The sequence below is a fragment of the Equus caballus genome, chromosome 8 (assembly GCF_041296265.1).
Source record: "Equus caballus isolate H_3958 breed thoroughbred chromosome 8, TB-T2T, whole genome shotgun sequence".
Lineage (NCBI taxonomy): Eukaryota > Metazoa > Chordata > Mammalia > Perissodactyla > Equidae > Equus > Equus caballus.
Genome location: NC_091691.1, coordinates 72566458 through 72585268, shown reverse-complemented (window position 1 = coordinate 72585268; position 18811 = coordinate 72566458). Strand labels below are relative to the sequence as shown.

The following is an 18811-nucleotide window of genomic DNA, read 5'->3' as shown; positions in this document are numbered from 1 at the left end:
ATAGTCAAAAAGTAATCAAAAGGGTCTGTTAAAGTGGGAGAAGGAGGCAGAAGTGAAGAACTAAAGAAAGATGTGGTGATGGAAGCAAGATCAGAGAGATGCTATGTTGCTGGCTTGAAGACGGAGAAGGAGACATTTGGATTAAAGAATGAAGACGACTTCTAGAAGCTGAAACGGGAAGAAAAAGATCCTACCGAATAGTTTCCAGAAAGAAATGCAGCCCTGTTCATACTTTGATTTTAGCTCGGTGAGACCCATTTTGGACTTCTGACCTCTCATACTGTAAGATAATACATTTGCGTTGTTTAAGCCACTAAGTTTGTGGAAATTTGTTAAAGCAGCAATAGAAAACTAATAGATATATAAGAGCACTTATTATGGTGCCTAACTGTAGTAAGCAGTCAATTTTGTTAACTATTATTTCTTAGCATTATATTGTCTTAATATAATTGTCTCATTTTAAACTTATTTTATGTGTTCAAGTCATGTGTGTACCCTATAAGATTTAAATTCCTTACAAAGTAGAGATTTTATATTCTTTTCTTATATCTTCCTAGCATAAGGCAGGCACAAAGAAACTATTCAATGAATACTTATAGTCAATAAATTGGAACAGAGACAAATAATTTGTTAATATGAAAGTTAAGAGATGGGAGCTCTAAGACATTGAGTTATTGCAGGCTCTGCCCACACTTACTGGATGAGCTTGCACAAGACTTGGAATCTTACCGTGCTTCAGTTTCCTCCGGGTCAGAATCGATTCTAGCTCTAATATTCTGAATCTAAGTTTTCTAGATTCAGGAAAACCACTAAACAATCTGATTAGTTCTTGCTTCTCTTAATTCAGAAGTGAAGAAATGGGCTGAGAAGATAACATTTTGTCTTTTGGAACTTCACAGAGATTTATATTAAAGAATCTTTTACTCTATGCAGTAAATTCTAATAATGTGGAAGTCGATCTCTCCTGATTCTATAGTGAAAAGGTCATGCCAGATGAAAGGTGTTTTCTAGAAGTACCCAATGATTTGGAATGGAAATACAGCAAATATCAAAATTGCAAGGAGCAGATATCCTGAGTTAGAGGTCTTTAATCTTTCTGCATCTTGGACCTCAAAACTTCTTAGGGAAAAAAAAAATGTATATCTATATATATAGAGAGAGAGAACATTTTGTATGCAGTTTAAAGTTCAAAGATACTTTTAAGCTCAGGTTAGAACTCTTGCCTGCCTCAGACGATTCCTAAACACACACACACACACACACACCCCCCCAGAAGGACAAAGTGCAGAAAGATAGAATCAAACAGCATGCAGACGTAACTGCTCCTATGCTTAAAAAATGTAGAGACAATAGAGTGGTACCTGCTCTCTGAAAAATATTAACAAAGAGATTTTCAAAAGGTATTAATAGGGGAAGAAGCAGTACATATGTAATTAAAACCAATTTAGTAGCACAACACACCAAGTATGCTCTCGTCAAATCCTTGGTGAACAGGTAGGTTAAGAATTTGCTGCTGTAATGCACAGAAAGTATGTTACACGCTTCATCAATGCAGCAGCACAAAGGAGCTTCAGCAAATAAAATCAAGGTAGTTTAGAATTGGAAAGGAAGCAATCCAGTCTTTCCCGGGCAACTGAGCCCCAGAAAGGGGATGTGACTTGCTTTGCCTAGTGTCACTTAGGGAGGGTGGCAGAACCATGACTCTTACCTCGGCCTTATTCTTGAATTGTCTCAGGCCAATATGCTGGCTTCCGGTTATAAGGGTTACCTTCTGAGCCTTCACAGAAACAGTCTTCTTGCTCTCCCGGTGCCTGTTTTTTATTTTACACTCACAGGGCAGCTTAAAAAGAGACCAGGCCAAGCTATAACATCTTATATCCAAGCTATAAGATCACTGGCTCTGGGAGATGCTTCCCTAGATTCTCCCGGATGTGAAGGGCTTAGTCGTCAATGCTGGTTAATATAAGCATCTTTTATAGTGTCTTCTTTTTTACCTTTAGAGCACAGAGTCTCAGAGCACATCTGCACGGCAATACAGATCTCGATGCTAACTGGGTCACCTTATTTGCATTTTGATTACTGCTTATTTAGAAGCCACATTGAGAAAAGAGCTTGATATTAAGAGCTTGAGAGCATGTGTGTCTCTAAATATATGTATAAATAAATAAATGCATATTTACAGGTTTTTGAAAGATCAGTCCAATATGGACTCGTCTCTCGTGGACATAGCTGTAGGAGTCTGGCCATGTATGGATGTTAGGATTACAAATGTGGTTATGGAATCTAATTATTCTTCTCCATGCAATGTCACCCACTGTATAGACACACTGTCAGCTAAAGGAGTCAATGTGGCATACATCCCCTTTGTTAAGCAGTCATCTATGTATGGGAGAAGGTGCATTGTTTTAAGAGCTTTATTGGGTGTCCTTTTTTTTAAAAGAACTACTTTGTTCCATGATTTGAATTCACCCTACAGAATGCAAACACATGGTGATTGTGTGCAGGCATACACATATAGACACAGAATGTGTGCTAGAAAAGCTCTCTTCTTTGCAATAGAAGAGAAAAAAATCACAGATACTCAGACCCATCATTAGATAGATCTCCTAATCTTTATCTCTAGTAGTTCAGTCAGACGAGCTAATACCATGATGATGGCTTTGAAATCTCTTAGGAATTGGATGAGGAGAAGTGATAGTGATGAACTCCCAGCTAATAAACACAGAGTGCTTATTTCGGCAGAATGATCAATTTCTAGATGTCCTGAGGCTTGTCTGATACAGTTGATTTACTCATCCTCGCTTACCTCACTAATAAAGCCAAAGTCCACCATCAGATTACAGAGGTGCCTGGGATTTCTTAAAGAGGCAGAAGAAAGCTAAAGTAGCATTCATCGCATCCCTTTGAGCATGCCTCCCTGCCCACAGTCCTTGAAACTCCAGCTGCCTTCCTCACTTACACTCTCCACTCAATAGACTTTGGGCTAGTACAGTAATACAGACAATTAATTTGTTATCTTGTTAGCGGAAATTTAATGCAATGATCTAAAAGAACTCTTACATATTGTGATAAACTTTAGTGCCTCCGGGCGGCTCCCCTTGCATTGGGCTCATTTCACATCTCATCCATTATGTAAATGAGATTTAGAAATAGTTGAGTTTCACTAATGTAGCTCAACTCTGATGGATTGGAGAGTCAGTCCCACTGAAACTAATGAGGTTAAATGTATCTCAACATTTCTTTCTACTTGGTTGATTACACAAGCCTCTGTTCAAGAAATGGGATGCAGTGCATCTTTTTCAACCATCCTCTAAGGGAATGTCATGTTGTCAGACCCAAAAGTGGCCCCAAATAAGTTTGATTTGGATAATGCCTGTGTTGGTTCTAAACCTTGTATGGTAAACAGAGATAATGGGTGACATGCCATTGCATGCAGCAAGACTGATGATATGATTTAAGATAAAAGGGGAATAATTTAACAGTGCATCTGAGGAGTCTCTCAGACATACAGAGAACAATGAGGGGAAATTTCTACAAGTGGACAGTGGGGATGAAGAGCCCTTGGTGGGGCTTGAGATCAGAGAAGAAAACTTAGTCATTGGGAAGGTTTGGAATTGGCAAAATGATCTCTGCATTGGATTCAAAGATTCACAGGGAGTCCACCTAGTTACTGAGGGCCTAGTCTAGTCTTGAGACAGAGATAAACAATGAGGACCTCTGCAATCTGCATGTCATTTGGAAGGCCAAGAAACGGGAGTGGAGGCAGGGTGCTATTAAAAAAAAAGAACAAGCATTAGAGGAGAGGCAGCCTCACACTATCTAGGGCCATGGAATGGGAGACCCTAGCTAGGATAAGTTGCTAATTTAGAATTAAAAATAACTGTCAAATTTTTTAGTCTGTATTTAAAAAGGGGGGTGGTATGAATGGAGGAAAGTAAGAAAAGACATGGAGATGGAAGCATTCTGTATAACAGAGAATCAGAATTCAAATGTATTAGCCAGTAATTGAGAAATACACCATTTACAAGAAAATGAGTTTTAAGCTGGTCGATAAGGCTATGACTTTGGTTTAAATTCCACCTCTGTCACTTACCTAGGCATTCGACATTGTTCAAGTTATTTAACCTCTCAAAGCTTCAGTTTCCTTATTTTTTTAAAAAAAGTTTAATAAACCACCAACCTCAGAGGGTGATCATGGGGATTAAATGAGATAATACCTATAAAATGCTTAGCACAGTGCCTGGCACAGAAAATGTGTTCAAAGCAAGCCAGCCAAGAATGTGTACAAGAAACTTCAGATATTTACAAGGTGATGAGGACGGAGATACCAGCTGCTTCAGTGAAGGGCTGGCAATTTGGAGCAGAGGTTGCTGGCCAAGTCATCACTCTATCTCTGCCATTCCACTAACTTTCAAATCTCTGAAAGCTGGGACCCCAGCAAGAAAGTTTGTCAACTCTTAAATATTCAACCTGATGCCACATTCTCAATAAACTGTTGATGGTTAACAAGAAGGAAGCAGTTTTGTTCTTGTGTTAATTTATTCAGCAAAAGTTTCAGCGTCTACAGTAAACACAGCAACTCTAGGTCCTTTGGGAGACCCTTAAAATATAAGAAACAGTCCAGTCTTTGGGTAGTCAAATATTTGGTTGAAAAAACAAGATGCAGAAACAAGAAATTTAAATAAAAATAACAATCTCCCCTGAGCTGAAAAGACCACCCACATTACCTTCCATTGCACCTGGGGCCACACTAGAGATTTATTGGAGAGATTTTAACTAGCCTATATTCTAGAACAATATTTAAAATGGAATTTATTAACTGTATAACTCCTATACAAACATAAATAATTGATCTGGGTAAGAATATGAATTTGTATTAATTTATATTTTTATATTAATTTAGAATTCATATTGATACACATACCACAAGGTAATTGGTATGATCATTTTTAAGGAAAAGTGGCATTTCAAAGTGGTTACAAGGGTGAGCTCTGAGCGCACACTCCCAATGTTCAAGTCATAGTTCTGCAAGCTGTTGGTTGTCTGAACCTGGGCAACTTATTTAACCTTTCTGTGCTTTGGTTTTCTCATCAATAATGGAATTAATAATAGTACCTATCCTCTAGGCTTAAGGAATATAAAGATAAATCCTTATCCTCAAAGTGCCAAAGGCAAACATGTAAATACTAATTTTCAATAGTCTTTGATAAGAACAATAGGATTGGGTATAAGACAGTGACTACCCAGGGGGATGAGTGACTTCCCTGCTGGGTGAGGAAGGACTTCACTGAGGAGGTGACATTTCACTTGGGTCTTTAACAATTTGGAAGTATTGGCTGAAGGAGGATGAAAGGAACTCCAGGAAAAAAGGCATGAAGCATGAAATAGAACGGCGTGTTTGGGGAAAGGCAAGAATTCTTATGCGGCTACAATCTAGCTTGTAGGGTGGGTGGGAGAAGAGTGACAGAAGACGGGGCCCTGGGTCAGGCTGCGGATGGCACTAGGAGTTTGGATTTCACCTGTGAGCTATGGGGAGTCAGGAAGGATTTCCATGTAAACACACAAACACCAAACCACGGAGAAGAGGTGGTTTATTCTCTATGGGTACAATTTGGATTAGAGGGGACAAAACTGCTCCCAGTGGGTTTCTGAGGAGGCAACTAATAGAGGATAAGATGTTTTTAAATCAAGGGTAGAAGTTGACCCTTTGATCCTGAATGGCTAACCAGTGGGCCCTACGGTTCACAACTCCTCCTTGCTCTCCCTCCCTCTTTTCTTTTTCCCTTCCTCAACTTTTATTGGGCAAATTCCACATTCAAAGTTCCCTTTGAAGCACTTGGAGGAAATACTGATGAGTCAGTTATGGCTCTTGCCATGAAAATACCTAAAACCATGTTCAGATCACAGTTTCATAAATTAAATCTTGTTTTGTTCACTTGGACAGCTCTCTGTTTAGAGGAAGCTGGAAGTGAAGACTTTTAGAAAGTTATGTTTTTAGGAAGATAATATACGTGTTCTGCAAGTGTGGATTTGTATACATCTGCTCTGAGGTTTTTACTTTTTCTTCTTGTCTTCATGGGCTTGGTATTTGATATAGTTTTTAAAGGACTCATTCCCAATACAAAATCTCCTATTGATGCCCAATCTCAGGTTATTAAAGAAGCTTTGAAGATAGGAAAGAAAATAGGAGGTTTTGGAGAGGAGAGGAAATACCTGAATAACAATGACCGGAAGTGGATATTTCATCAGTTTAAGAGGACAAATACGCAGACAGAAACCAGTCAGGTAGTTCAATGAGGACAGCAGAGATGGCCAGGCAAAGGCAGGAGATCATGCTGGGGGACTAGCGTCAGTTCCTAAAGAAGCAGGTGTACTCCAGCTTTAAACCCTGGCATCCTAACAACTTGATAAAAAATAGTCAAGATAGTTATTAGTTGGCATACAGGACTAAACTAAATTATTTTACCACATTAAAATTTCGTGACTTGTTTAATTTGTTAACTGAAGTCAGTCCAGCAAGTTATAGATACCCCTGTATTGATATGTGCTGAGAATATTCATGAATTTATTCATTTACCCATTTGTTCATCCAAAGAATATCTAATGGGGAAGGAAGTTTGGCAAATCTTGGTAAAAATGACACTGCCGCACAACATAAAGATGAGCGAGAATTAGTATAATAATTGAGAAAGGGCAGTGATGATTATCACCTTAACTAAAGACAAGCTACACAAACTGAATCTCTGGCCACTGAAGAAACAGGAATAGTGAACAGTGAGATGAGTTCAACACAGAAACACAGCACGCTTATGGATGAATATGCAATAGAGAATGAGCCATGGTGCGCTGAGGTTGTCCAGAATATTTTGCATGCTGGCCCAGCGATTCATTTAGAACCATGCTGGGCAGGGGCATCTCCATACACAAATGACTTCAGGTATCCGTTCGTGGTTTATGGTCATGAAGGAAAGCTGCAGGGGAGGAAGTGGGGGCGCAGAGGCTCAGGAGATGGCAGTCCCAGGCTCACTTATCTTTACCTCTATGACTTTGAGGATGTCACTTTTTGTCCTGGGTTTCTTTATGGTCTGTAATTCTTTCTGATTCTGCATCTTGGGTAGACAGAAGAGATTTCTGTGATGTTAAACAGGAAGGAAATCACCTGGCCATGCTTAGGAAAGATGTGAGAGACAAATGTGGGAAGCACTTCTTTTTTTAAGACAACAGAGTTCTCATTTCTATCAGATAAACGAAATAAAATGCGATTGTTACTGGACATGAAAAAACCCGGGACATGCAGTCAGGTCCAGGCTCCTCTGGGGGTTTCTATTGTTTGTCCCAGCCACACGGTGGTGGGTGCCTCACGGTAACAATGACTCAGGAAGGCTTGCCTTGGAGCTGCCTCACACGGGAATCCACTTTTTAATGAAGTCCTTTTGGTGCCTTCAGGATTGACTAACTGTCCTTGGTTGAAGATCAAACAATTACATGTGCCACTTTTAATCTAAACCTCCCCATAACCCTATGAGGAAGATAATATTAAGCACATTTTATATGTAAGGAAAATGAGGCTAAGAGATGTCAAGAAATGCATTCAGGGTCTCACAACAACTAAACGTTAGCAGGAATTTGAACCCAAGTCTCTCTGGTTTTGAGTTGCTCAGTGCTTTCCCTTAAACAGGTTTCCTTCTCACGGCTATTAGAAATACACACTGACACCTTAGGATCTGGACTCCAAAAAGTGACAGGAAGAGTGAGAGGTTTTCTTTAGGCAAAGGTTTAGGAAAAGAACTCGTCAGCAAATGGCTTGTTTCTTAATTTTGTCTAGTTAGCCCTGGATATGAGCAGATAATGGACTAAGGTGGGGTCAAGATGTTGCAGAACCTGTTGAAAAAAAATTTCTGACAATGTGTGCGATTAGGCTAGAACTGTGGAAAAGCACCACGAACTCAGAACTAAGAAACAACCTTCATGTTTGACATGAACCTGAGAATTAAGCTTCTTTAAGAAAGGCAAGGAGGTTGAAACCAGGACTCAGGGAGTAAGTGGAATGGCCAAGAAGTGCCAATGAGGCAAATGCAAGACTTTAAAAAAGATTAAAAAAAAATTCCCTGACTGTATTTCTCAAAATTGGAAATTATTACATTTCCCAACTAATAAAACTGACAGTAAAACATTATTTTTCCAGCCTTGGTTATATAACAAGTGGAATGTGTTTGTTTTTATAAGGACCAGTTTTAAAATAATCAAAGTTATCTGAGGGCAGTTCTTTGTCAAGCCAGGAATTTGCTTGAAGGACATCCAGTGTCCTGTGACCGGGTCCAGGCTTGGGCAGGTGGAGGCTCTCTCTCTCCCCAGTGGTCTCATTAAAGAGGTTTGGCATGACAAAGCAGTGGTCTTCCAGGTTCCTTTTAACATCTCTTATCGGGAATCCATCCTCTCCTCACCTTTGAACCGGTGCCTCCTCTCCATCCTACAGCCTTCGTTCCTCCTTATCCCATTTAGTACAAACTCAAGCAACAGGTAACCTACCTCCCTTACTTGCACATCCCTGACCTTGCAGTGAGCACTGCATCCACGCCACAGTTCTACAGACCTTGCTTAGGTTCAGTTTAACACTTGGTTACATGATATTTGCAACTCACAGAATCAATCAGATGCATTTTCAGTCACTGCTCAGCTTTGGACAGATGAATTAATTTAAGCCTTAATTCCTTATCAGTAAAATGGAAATAAAAAGAGATGCCTAAAGGAATTTGCTGAGGCTTAAATGAAGTAAACGTCTATCAAGTATCCAGCACACTGCCTGGCTCCTAACAGGCATGCTGTTATTAACATTCTACTATTATGCATTGTCGTCTTGACTCCCCAATAAGATAATCAGTAAGTTGAGAAAAGAGTTTGTGTCCTATATTTCTACTAGTGTCTACTGGGCAAAGGGCTTGCAAGAGATCTTGTCATCAACCAACACATATTTCATGGAATTCCATCATTGCTTGTATGAGACACACATGCAAAACCACACAAGTGATGCTACCACTTGAAGTGGAAACGGGATGGTGTTTATTCCAGTCTCCATAAGAAACATTCTACAATTCTATGCATATTATAAATAAGAGGATGTGATTTTTATGATTTGAGGAATCACGGCAGAAATAATTGCTATTGATGATTCCATTTCAAGAAAGTGAAACACCGGGAAGGAGGTGTTTAACTGCAAGTGTTTTTAATTATCAAAGGCTATGAGATGATAAAAATAGGTTAAGGGAAAACCATGCAATGTCTGCAGCCTGGATGTCAGAATCACAGAACATCAGGGCTGGAAAGATCACTTAAAGGATTCCATTAATGATGGAATCAGAGGCTGATGAGGAAACAGGCTCCCAGCAGTTCCACCGCGTGCTGTTGGTGAAGCTGTCCCACCCTGGCTCTCTGGACTCTGGGCCTCTTCCCCAGTCATTAAGGGCAACCAGGCCTTTCATGTTATTCACCTGTCCAGATGCCTGACTTCTAAGTTTTTTTTGCTTATTTTGCCTAATGATTATGAAAGTCCCGCTAGGGATGTGATGAAATGAGATGGGGATGGAGTGAGATAGGCAGACTCATGCAGAACAATCTCTAACTTAACTTCTTTCCTTTTTTTTAAAGATTTTATTTTTCTTTTTTTTCCCCAAAGCCCCCTGGTACATAGTTGTGTATTTTTAGTTGTGGGTCCTTCCAGTTGTGGCATGTGGGATGCCGCCTCAGCATGGCCTGATGAGTGGCGCCATGTCACGCCCAGGATTCGAACCGGCGAAACCCTGGGCCACTGAAGTGGAGCACGCGAACTTAACCACTCAGCCATGGGGCCGACCCCTGTAACTTACTTTTGATAGTAATTTCAAGACAGGAAAAGCAAACAGGGGCTTCTGACATCAGTAAAAGTCTCTGGTAATAACAGAAGAGATCAGACTAGGGTTTGTTCTTTGGAAGAAGAAAAATAAGTGGTAGTATCCATTAGCAACAAGGCAGCATTTGGCCACCACATTGATAGATGGGATCTTTGGAGCCACCTCTTCTTCATCATCAGTGGGAAACCATGCCTCAGGCCCTGAAACCGCCCCTCCCTTCAATGGTCCCTTTCTTCTGAGGAGGTTCCCAGATGCCCACCTATGTTGGCTCTAAGTGTTCATTATGGGTCCAAAGTTTGGACTTTCAGGTTCTTGAAGCTAGAGGGGGTCCTGGTGACCATCTTCCTGCAGAAAGAGGAGGCTGTGCCCACCAAGGGGGACTCGTTTTGCAGATTCCTCAGTTCTACCCTCTCTTGGCTGTATTTATTGGAGGGTGTGGTCTGAGAGATGTGTGTGTGCCTCAGGTCAGCTGCTGGCATCTCTCGTTCTCCTCCTCCCTTCTTTCTGAAAAATGGTGCTATGCCTGGGACTACCTTTGTGTGTGTCCCTCTTCCTGTTTTCTCCCACCTCTCAGAAGCATAGAGCACTGACTGTTGGGTTGTGGTGAAAATCAATTCAGAATGCTTTTATCTCCACATTAAGCCCCCATATCCAGCTGTTTTTATATAGAAGTCCCCACAGGCTGGGCCTGGTCTAGTGACCATTTGTAAGGAAACAAAGGAAGAGAAAAAAGGCCAATGATGGCAGCTTTTGGAGGTGGGTATAGCAATTCCAACAGGCGGGAAAAAATGTAAAGAGGGCATTTCCACGCAGCCGTGAAAGGAGATGGAGGAATCCTTCCTCGCCTTGAACAATAGAGGCGCCTGCTAATTTTAACCAGAGTCGGCTCTGAAAAACCTGCAGTTGACTGTGAGTCACTGGCCCTCCAGGGAATAGGAGGTGGGGAGGTGTGTGTGTCTGTGTGTGTGTGTGCGCACGCGTGCATGCACACCAGTGTGTATAATCTCACAGTGCCCAGAGCCCTGGAGATCCTGGAACACTTCAGTAGCACAGGCCAGATTCATTAAAAACGCTGGCTACAGGCCAGCAGTTAAAATTGAAGCAGCATATTTATTGCATTTTGTTCAAATAAATCTGAAAACGTGTGAATCATATTCCTTGGAGAGATTGGGAGAAGAAGTAAACAACATCAGGCTAATACTTACAAGCCGTGGAGGAGAGAGAACAAAGATACAGAAGGTTCCACGGCTACAGGAACTCTGCGAGACGCTCGCCCTTCGTAGGTGGGGGCTGGGGGGCCACACTGTCCTGCCACTTTCCCCTTGGGCTCCGTCCTGGCCTTGGTGTCCCTTTAGGAAAGGGGCTCTGCCCTCTGCCCCCCGTTTCTCAGTTGTACCCAGCATATTCCACCCTGCTCTGTGGGCTTCTGCTGTCCCCCAGATGCAGCTGCTGTCATCCTGCTTTCTAATGGCAGCTGCAGAAATTAGATTCAATTATGGGCTTTCCTAAAATAGTATATATAAGGGAAAATCTCGCCCACCCCCACCAGCCCAGTTCATGTGAAACTCGGCAAGAGCTCAAACTAATTATTTGCCTCTATAAAGCAAAATAAGTAGCCAGTCAGCTTTATCACGCCTGGGCTATGCTTTCTTTTGTTGTTCAATATCTGTCAGTGATGCTCAGAGGGACTGTCTGTTTTAGGGAGTAACCTCCTAGTGAACAGAGGCTGTGGGTTGGACTTTGGGCCTCAGTTTCCTTAAGTGTAAAATGGTCATCATTCCTCTCACATGGTAATTATAAGGACTGAAGGAGTGAGGTGTCTTATAAAAACATCTAACTCAAGAACATGACATCCCCATGATCCAACGTCAGATCTCTTTTCTTTCTTTTCGTTAAAGAGATAATTTATGGGCCTAAGTATGTATGTACACTGATCTATTTTTCTCTGTCGAAACCAAGATTGTTTCTACAGCATGATTTTGCCAGCGACTCCCTCCCTCATTGCCTTTCGTCATACTTGTGCTTGTTGGTGTGAAACACTGATAAAGGTAGATTAACAGGTATGAAGTATGGTCCAATACTGCTTCATGATTTCTCATAAACATGGCTGTTTATACATCTTCAAAAGGCCTAGGAGCCTTCTAACAATTATAACAGGCCTGGGGCAGGGGAGGGGTGGTTAGAGCACACTGATGGTCACTCAAAGAAAAGCAGGTATATATCTGTTTATATATATATATATTTATGTATTTATTTTTGGTGAGGAAGATTGGCCTTGAGCTAACATTTGTTGCCAACCTTCTACTTTTTGCTGAGAAAGACTGTCACTGAGCTAACATCTGTGCCAATCTTCCTCTATTTTGAATGTGGGATGTTGCCACAGCATGGCTTGATGAGTGGTGTGTAGGTCCGTGCCTGGGATCCAAACCCATGAACCCTGGGCCACCGAAACAGAGTGCACAAACTTAACCACTATACCACTGGGCTGGTCCCTATGTCTGTTATATTTTAAGGCCTTGGGAAAGGTAAGGGTGCTTCCAAGCACTGTATATGTATTAACCAAGAGTAGGTTCTTAGGTAAAGGTTTCATGGTGACAGCAGTGAAGGTAGATCAAAACCCAGGTACCTGCTGCTAATACCTAGAGCTGGCGGAGGGGGCAGCTTTCTGAATTGGGGCCAAAATGTAAGATGACCTGATACACCCACTTGAACATCCCATCTTGCTCACACCTCCAAGAGGGTGGAAATGACTCTTGAGAAGCTGGCCTTATTATCGCATCTTAATACCTGCTCCATCTCAGTGCTGGGGCTCATCCAGCTCCTTCTCTTCTGGTCTGGCTGAGTTCAGAGTCATTCCTTTCTACTCTGTGCCCTGAACCTTGGAAAATCTGTGGGGAGGTGATCCAGCTTCCAGGAGCTTCCTCTCCACACCCTAGAATGCCCAGCACTGATCAGGAAACCCCTAATGCCAAGGCAGAGAGGCAAGAGAAGGCTCCCTTTTGGCCCTTTTAGGCATGCATTCCACAACTCTGCATCTCACAACTGTGCTAGTAATAGTAATAGTAAATACTGAAATTGCATGTACACTATGCTAGGACACTCTCCAAGCCCTTTACATGTATTAACTCATTTCATATTTATAACAGGCCTATGTGGGAGGGGTGTTATATTTATTCTCATTTTACAAAGGAGGAAACTGAGGCACAGAGAGAGTAAGCAGCTCACCCTCTGTTATCACAACCAGCGGTGTCAGAGTCAGAATTTGAATGCATGCAAGCTGCCTTCAAAGACTTAACCACTTAACAATGGTGTACAGTCCTGGTTTCTTGGATACTTGACTCTTTCAAGAATTGGACACTGGGTTCCCTTTATGCTTTGGTTTCCTGAGTATGTACCAGGAAGAAATTCAGTAAGTTGCCACTAGACCAGATGGTAACAGGAAGCTTAACCAAGTTTGCCTGTTAAACAAGAGCCTATTTATTAATCTGTTCCTACCTATATGAACCATATCTCTGATTGCATGGGCTTTATTTGAAATGTACTGCCCTGACCCAACAGCAGGAGAACACACCCTGAATTATTTTTCCCATAATGGGGTGGATGTGCCCTGATTCATCAGCATGTCTTCCTCCTTTGCTCTTTTGGTACAAAACAGCAGGGCACAGCTAGGGGCAGAGCTAAGGGAAGACTCTGCGGCCAGTGAAGCAAACCAGAGTTAAGTGGGTGAGATGGGAATGAAGCTGATTCTTTTGAGCTCTTTAAATCTCTACCTCCTTGCCATGGACTGTATGAAGTCCAGTTGTTGCTTAATGGATGGCCATAGGCTGTCTTCACTAACTCCTTCAGCCTATACTCTGGCTGCTGATTGTACAGCAGACATTGGCTTTCCTTGCCCCTCCCACTTTGGAGAATTTGAGTCCCAAAGCTCAATGATTCATTTTGCTGTACTCCCTGGGAATTGAGAAAAAAAAAATTTCTGCCAAAGATCATTTGCTTGTTGAACGAAAGAATGAATGGATTATTGAATTAAGGCAGAACCTGAGAAGAAACCAAGTTGTTTAAACACATCTGTGTATTCCCAAGTGTTTTGGACACCACATGCCTTTTCCTGAAAGCAAATTTAAAAACAGAGCAGGGAGAAACGTGGTGGGTGAGTTTTGTCTGTCAATCACAACCATTAGAGCTACAGACTTCACAGCATGAGTGGAGATGCCTAGTGACTGACACAAGGGCAAGGCCATTAAGTGGCTGCTGCTCAAAAACAATCAGATACTGTCCTAACTAGTCTGTGTCTAAGTGGTTTCAGCTCTAGAAACAAATATCTCAAAACTCCCGTTGGGCTAAGGCAACTAGATTTTCATAGCAATGCTCATGAAATGCGCTATGAAAGGTAAAGCATTTAGGTAGGATTGAAGGCCAAAGGGGTGAGCTCTTGGGCCTCCCCAGACCATCCTGACTGCTGTGATGGTGGGGTGGGGGCACTGTGGCTGGCACCAACCCAGTCTCCTACTCTCTCCTATGGAGATACCCATGGGATTCCTTAACCCAGAAGCTGTCTGAGTTGGTTACGAGCTTGACATAAGCCATCATCATGCCTTCTATAAGTATCCACCCTACTCCTGCCATTCAGGATTGAAGTGCCAAGTGTATTAACCATGTTTTTTCTTATCTATATTTTATGATGCTTTGACACTTGGGGCCTTGCTGAAGGCCTCCCTGGGCTTGCTAATTCCTGGAGATAGTAAACAACTTCCCTGAGAGTGTGCCTTTTATGTGCAAACCAATCAATCCAGACCCCATATCTACCAACCATCTTCTCTATCGACCTTTCACAGGTTGAGCCACTATCTCTCTGCCTTAATATCACCCCAGGGTCTGGTACTAGATAATCAGGGGAAATTGCTACACCCTGGAGTCTGCTGAAATTATTCAGACCAGCCAGTCCCAAATCTGTCTACGCTGCCTTGCCCATTCCTTCCACAAAAACCACAATGAAGGTTCTGCCCTGGTGCTGCTCCCTGTGGCCCTGGATGCCACAGGCATGGTGTGGTGTGCCTCCTATTTCTAGGGATCTGTAAGTATAAACATCTTCCTTTATGACAATCATTTCCATGTCTGCATGTCTTAGCATACCCAACGAAAACAAATCCTGAGTGCCTTTTACCACCAAGATTCACGTCCATTTGTAAACCTCCCCAACCTTCCTGGATTATGGTTGGAGACTTAAAAACTAATCACTCTCTTACCATTTCTTTATCCCTTAAAATAAGCTAGGAAAATTATTTTTTATTTTATGCAAGAGTATTTATTTTAGTAAGATCCTTATTTTTAAAAAAGTTTACAAGTGTTTTCAACAACAACATTATCAACAACCACAGCAACAAGAGCTAACAGGAACAGAGCACAACTATATATTAGTTATTTTCCACAGATTATTTTCTTTAATTGACACAATCTCCATCTGTGGTTTCCAGAGAATAACTGATTGCCTGAGATCACACAGCTGGACAGAGGTAGCATTTGGAACTGGGCAATCTGACTCTCGAGGCAGCACACAGAGCTGGTACACACTGCGAGGCAGCCGTGCCTGGGAAGCAGAATTCTAGGAGAGCACGAAGACCTAACGTGTGCAGCCCTACAACAGTGCTGTGCAAAGAATGGTCTGTGAACCGGTTGTTGGTCAGCAAACTCTTTGTTAACTGGCCCCTGCGAGAGAGAAAGAGATTGTACCTGAGTGTAAATCAAATATGACATGGAGCACACTGTTCAGTTCAGCTATTTTTCTTTTTTTTTTCTAGTAAGACTCTGTGGATGAAGGAAGCAGTTTGGGATTTCCACAAAGGCACCATTTCCTTGTCTTGCTCTCCCGGATCAGCACGTTAAATGTTCCCCCTGCTATAAAAGGCGATATGCTGTCCCCACTCTTGGAGGCACTGGGGCTGCTGCTTTGAGTATTTCTGCACTAGAGAGATTGGTCTAGATGGTCTTGCTGGCTTATTTGTTTAATCATTGACCAAATCTTGAACAGATGATTGACAATGTGGTGCATGCTAGTGTCACAACGTATGTCCCTGCCGCCCAGAGTGCCAGACTCTTCTCCTCTAGAACTACGACTCTAGCAACACAGTCCTGCTCCAATCAAATCAGAATCATCATTTGGGATTTATGTTTACACGTCTTTATGTCTTACCTCCTCCTAACAGATTGTAGAATCTTTAATCCTAGAACTGTGCTACATATTTCTGTGGCATCCCCACAGCATCCATGTCAGTAAATTGTTTGATTTGACTTGATCATGTGAATTATGTTTTCTTACTTAATATCATATATAATTCAAAGAGCATCCAGTTATAAAATTAACATTTGCCTTTTAAAATTAGAGCTTTGCCAACAATACTGTATTACAGACTTAAAATTTTCTAAGAGGGTAGATCTTATGTTAAGTATTCTTACAACAACAACAAATAATAATAATAAAGGGGGTGGGAGGAAAGTTTGGGAGGAGCTGGTTGTGTCTATGGCTTTGATGGTGGTTTCATGGGTGTATACTTATCCCCAAACACACTGAGCATACACTAAATATGTACAGCTTTTACATGCAAATTTTATCTGAATAAAGTGGTTTAAAAAAACTTGCTATAAAACTAAATAAAAAATTAGAGCTTTGCCTTCCTTCAGATTCTAGCCTAAGTCCACACCAGCTATGCTAGCCATGACCTTGAGAAATTATTACTTAACCTCCTTAAGCCTGAGTTTTCTCATCTGTAAATATCAGTAGTATCCAAATCTACAAGGTTGTGGTGAGGAATAAATAAATAATGTACACAGAGAATGTAGCATAGTGTCTGGCAAAAGGTAAATGCTCACTTAGTATTTACTGGTATTATTGCTTTTGCTGTCATTATTTTCAGTTATTTGTGAATTAAAAGAAAGAGGAGGAGTCCTAGAAACTGTTTTGCAGGTAATGCCCATGAGAACCATCAACGACACGTGCTATCTCAGTGCAATGTTTTGATAAATTTCTGGGCTGCCTTAGTATGTGTTTAGTTATTTGTTTAAGGAATGCAAACACATTTTAACATCTGCCTAAGCCAAAAATGTCATGACACATATCACTGTCAAGCTCCTCAAAAGTGATAGAAAAGAGCTATAGGAAGCATTTGTGTATGTGTGTGTATGTATGTGTGTACATATGTAATTGGGGGATTATCAGCTTTTATGGATTTCCTAGGCTCATGAATTTACCAATATGCTGGGGGCAAGAGCACCAGATGATCTTTAACCAAAGTGCTCTGGGGCCAAGGGTAAGCATCCCTGGATGCCCCACTTAGCCCAAATCTCCAGGAGGTACATCAGTCTATGACCAAACAAGCTTTTTGGGGGTGGCTAGAAGCAGATGGAGATGCGGACCAGCAGTGCAGGGCAGTGTGTGGAGCAGAGAGGCGTAGTGAAGGAAGTGAGATGCTTTGAAAACTCGGGATTTGTCCTTTCTTCTTCCTCCCGCTGTGCTCAGTAACAGAGCCTCCGAGGCGGGTGACTGTGGTTAACAGGCATTGATCTGTGTACCAAAGGAAAGACCACAACTGATCGGAGAAAAAGACATGTGATTAAACAGTTCACTGGCAACTGGAAACAAAAACACAGGGGCTAGCAGGAGGCATGAGCGGTGCGGTAGACCGGAAAGGAGGAAGCATGGAGACTCGGAAGATTTGAATCGGGGGCTCAGCTCTGCAACACACATGGTGTACCACCAGGCAAGTCACTCTCTGAGCCTCAGTTTACACATCAGACAGGCCAGGCTAGCAATTCCTAGTCTATCTCACCCATGATTTCATAGAGAGGCGTAAGATCCTAGATGGGAACATTTCTGCAAAACATACAAAGACAAACTTGAATTATCTTGTGGCTGGAAACAATGCCCTCCTGGAGTTGTAAACAGATTAGCCGAGGGCCTGAGCGAGCACACCTGTGAATGATAATGAATCAGACTGAATGATGACAACAAAAGCAAAAAAATCCCTCAAACAAGAAACAACAACAAGCGTCTTACAATCTTCCACACCCTCTAAAAGCCGTTGCTACCACTGAACCACGCATGGCGGTTATATCATGCCCCATAAAAATCAGCACAATCATTATCTTCCCACTGTGGGGGGACGCAGCTCCCCTCCATGCTCGGCCACATGCATCTGAGATGGAGGCCATTTCTCCAAGGCAGAGCTGCTAACCTGGCGTACACCTGGGTTGCCACGGGGAACCTGGCAGCCAGCACCTGCTGCTGCAGCTGCAGACCGAGCTTCCTCGTTGGCAAACACCAAAAAGCATTTTGTGAGGTTGGCTGCAGGGCCCAGGGCTGAGAGCGAAGCTCCTTCTGGTGCCCTGTAGGTATGGTTGGCGGCTGGGAGGGAACACAGTTCTTCCTGCGTCCTCCCTTCTGAGAACATGACTTCTGAGGAGCCCTCATTAAAGGGAGTGTTGGCACCACAGAGCAAGGTGGCAATTGCCTCCCCAGTTTTCTCCGTTTTCTCATCTGTGGAAGCAGGCTCTGGCATGAGGTGCCACATCCTGCCCCACAGCCAAGGAGACACTAGCTGTTCCGCTGCCTCACCTTAACTGTTCTGCTGTCAGAGCTGTTGTAAACACAAACAAGCTCCAAATCCTACCTGGAGGGCAAAGAGGGTAGGTGGGTCTGGTTTTCTCCTCCCCATGCGGCTGTTGCTGTGCTGACCACCAAGCCCATACCAGCAGTTGAAGTTTGCTCTTTCTAGCTTATAGGGCAGTCAGAAGCTTGCCTTTAGCTGGAAGGGAGAGAACCAGGGAGTTTTGGGATTTTTTTTCGCTTCTCCTTCCATATCTTGAGGCGTGCACTATTATCTCCATTTCTCTGAGAAGGATGTTGAGGCTTAGATCTCAAATATTTTGCC

At 42.3% G+C, this 18811-nt stretch overlaps 1 protein-coding gene across 4 annotated transcripts in view; it reads right to left on the bottom strand.

The window, feature by feature from the left end:
• SETBP1 (SET binding protein 1) overlaps nucleotides 1–18811 on the bottom strand; it is a 360545-nt gene that overhangs the window by 35222 nt on the left and 306512 nt on the right. Inside the window, exon 5 of one of the 4 annotated variants that reach the window (XM_023647729.2) lies at nucleotides 15167–15593. The exons of the other annotated variants lie outside the window; for them this stretch is intronic. Within the exon in view, the coding sequence (XP_023503497.1) occupies nucleotides 15583–15593 (11 nt within the window). The 3' untranslated portion in view covers nucleotides 15167–15582. Of the gene's footprint in view, nucleotides 1–15166; nucleotides 15594–18811 lie in introns of those variants that run through there. 4 annotated transcript variants of the gene reach the window in all.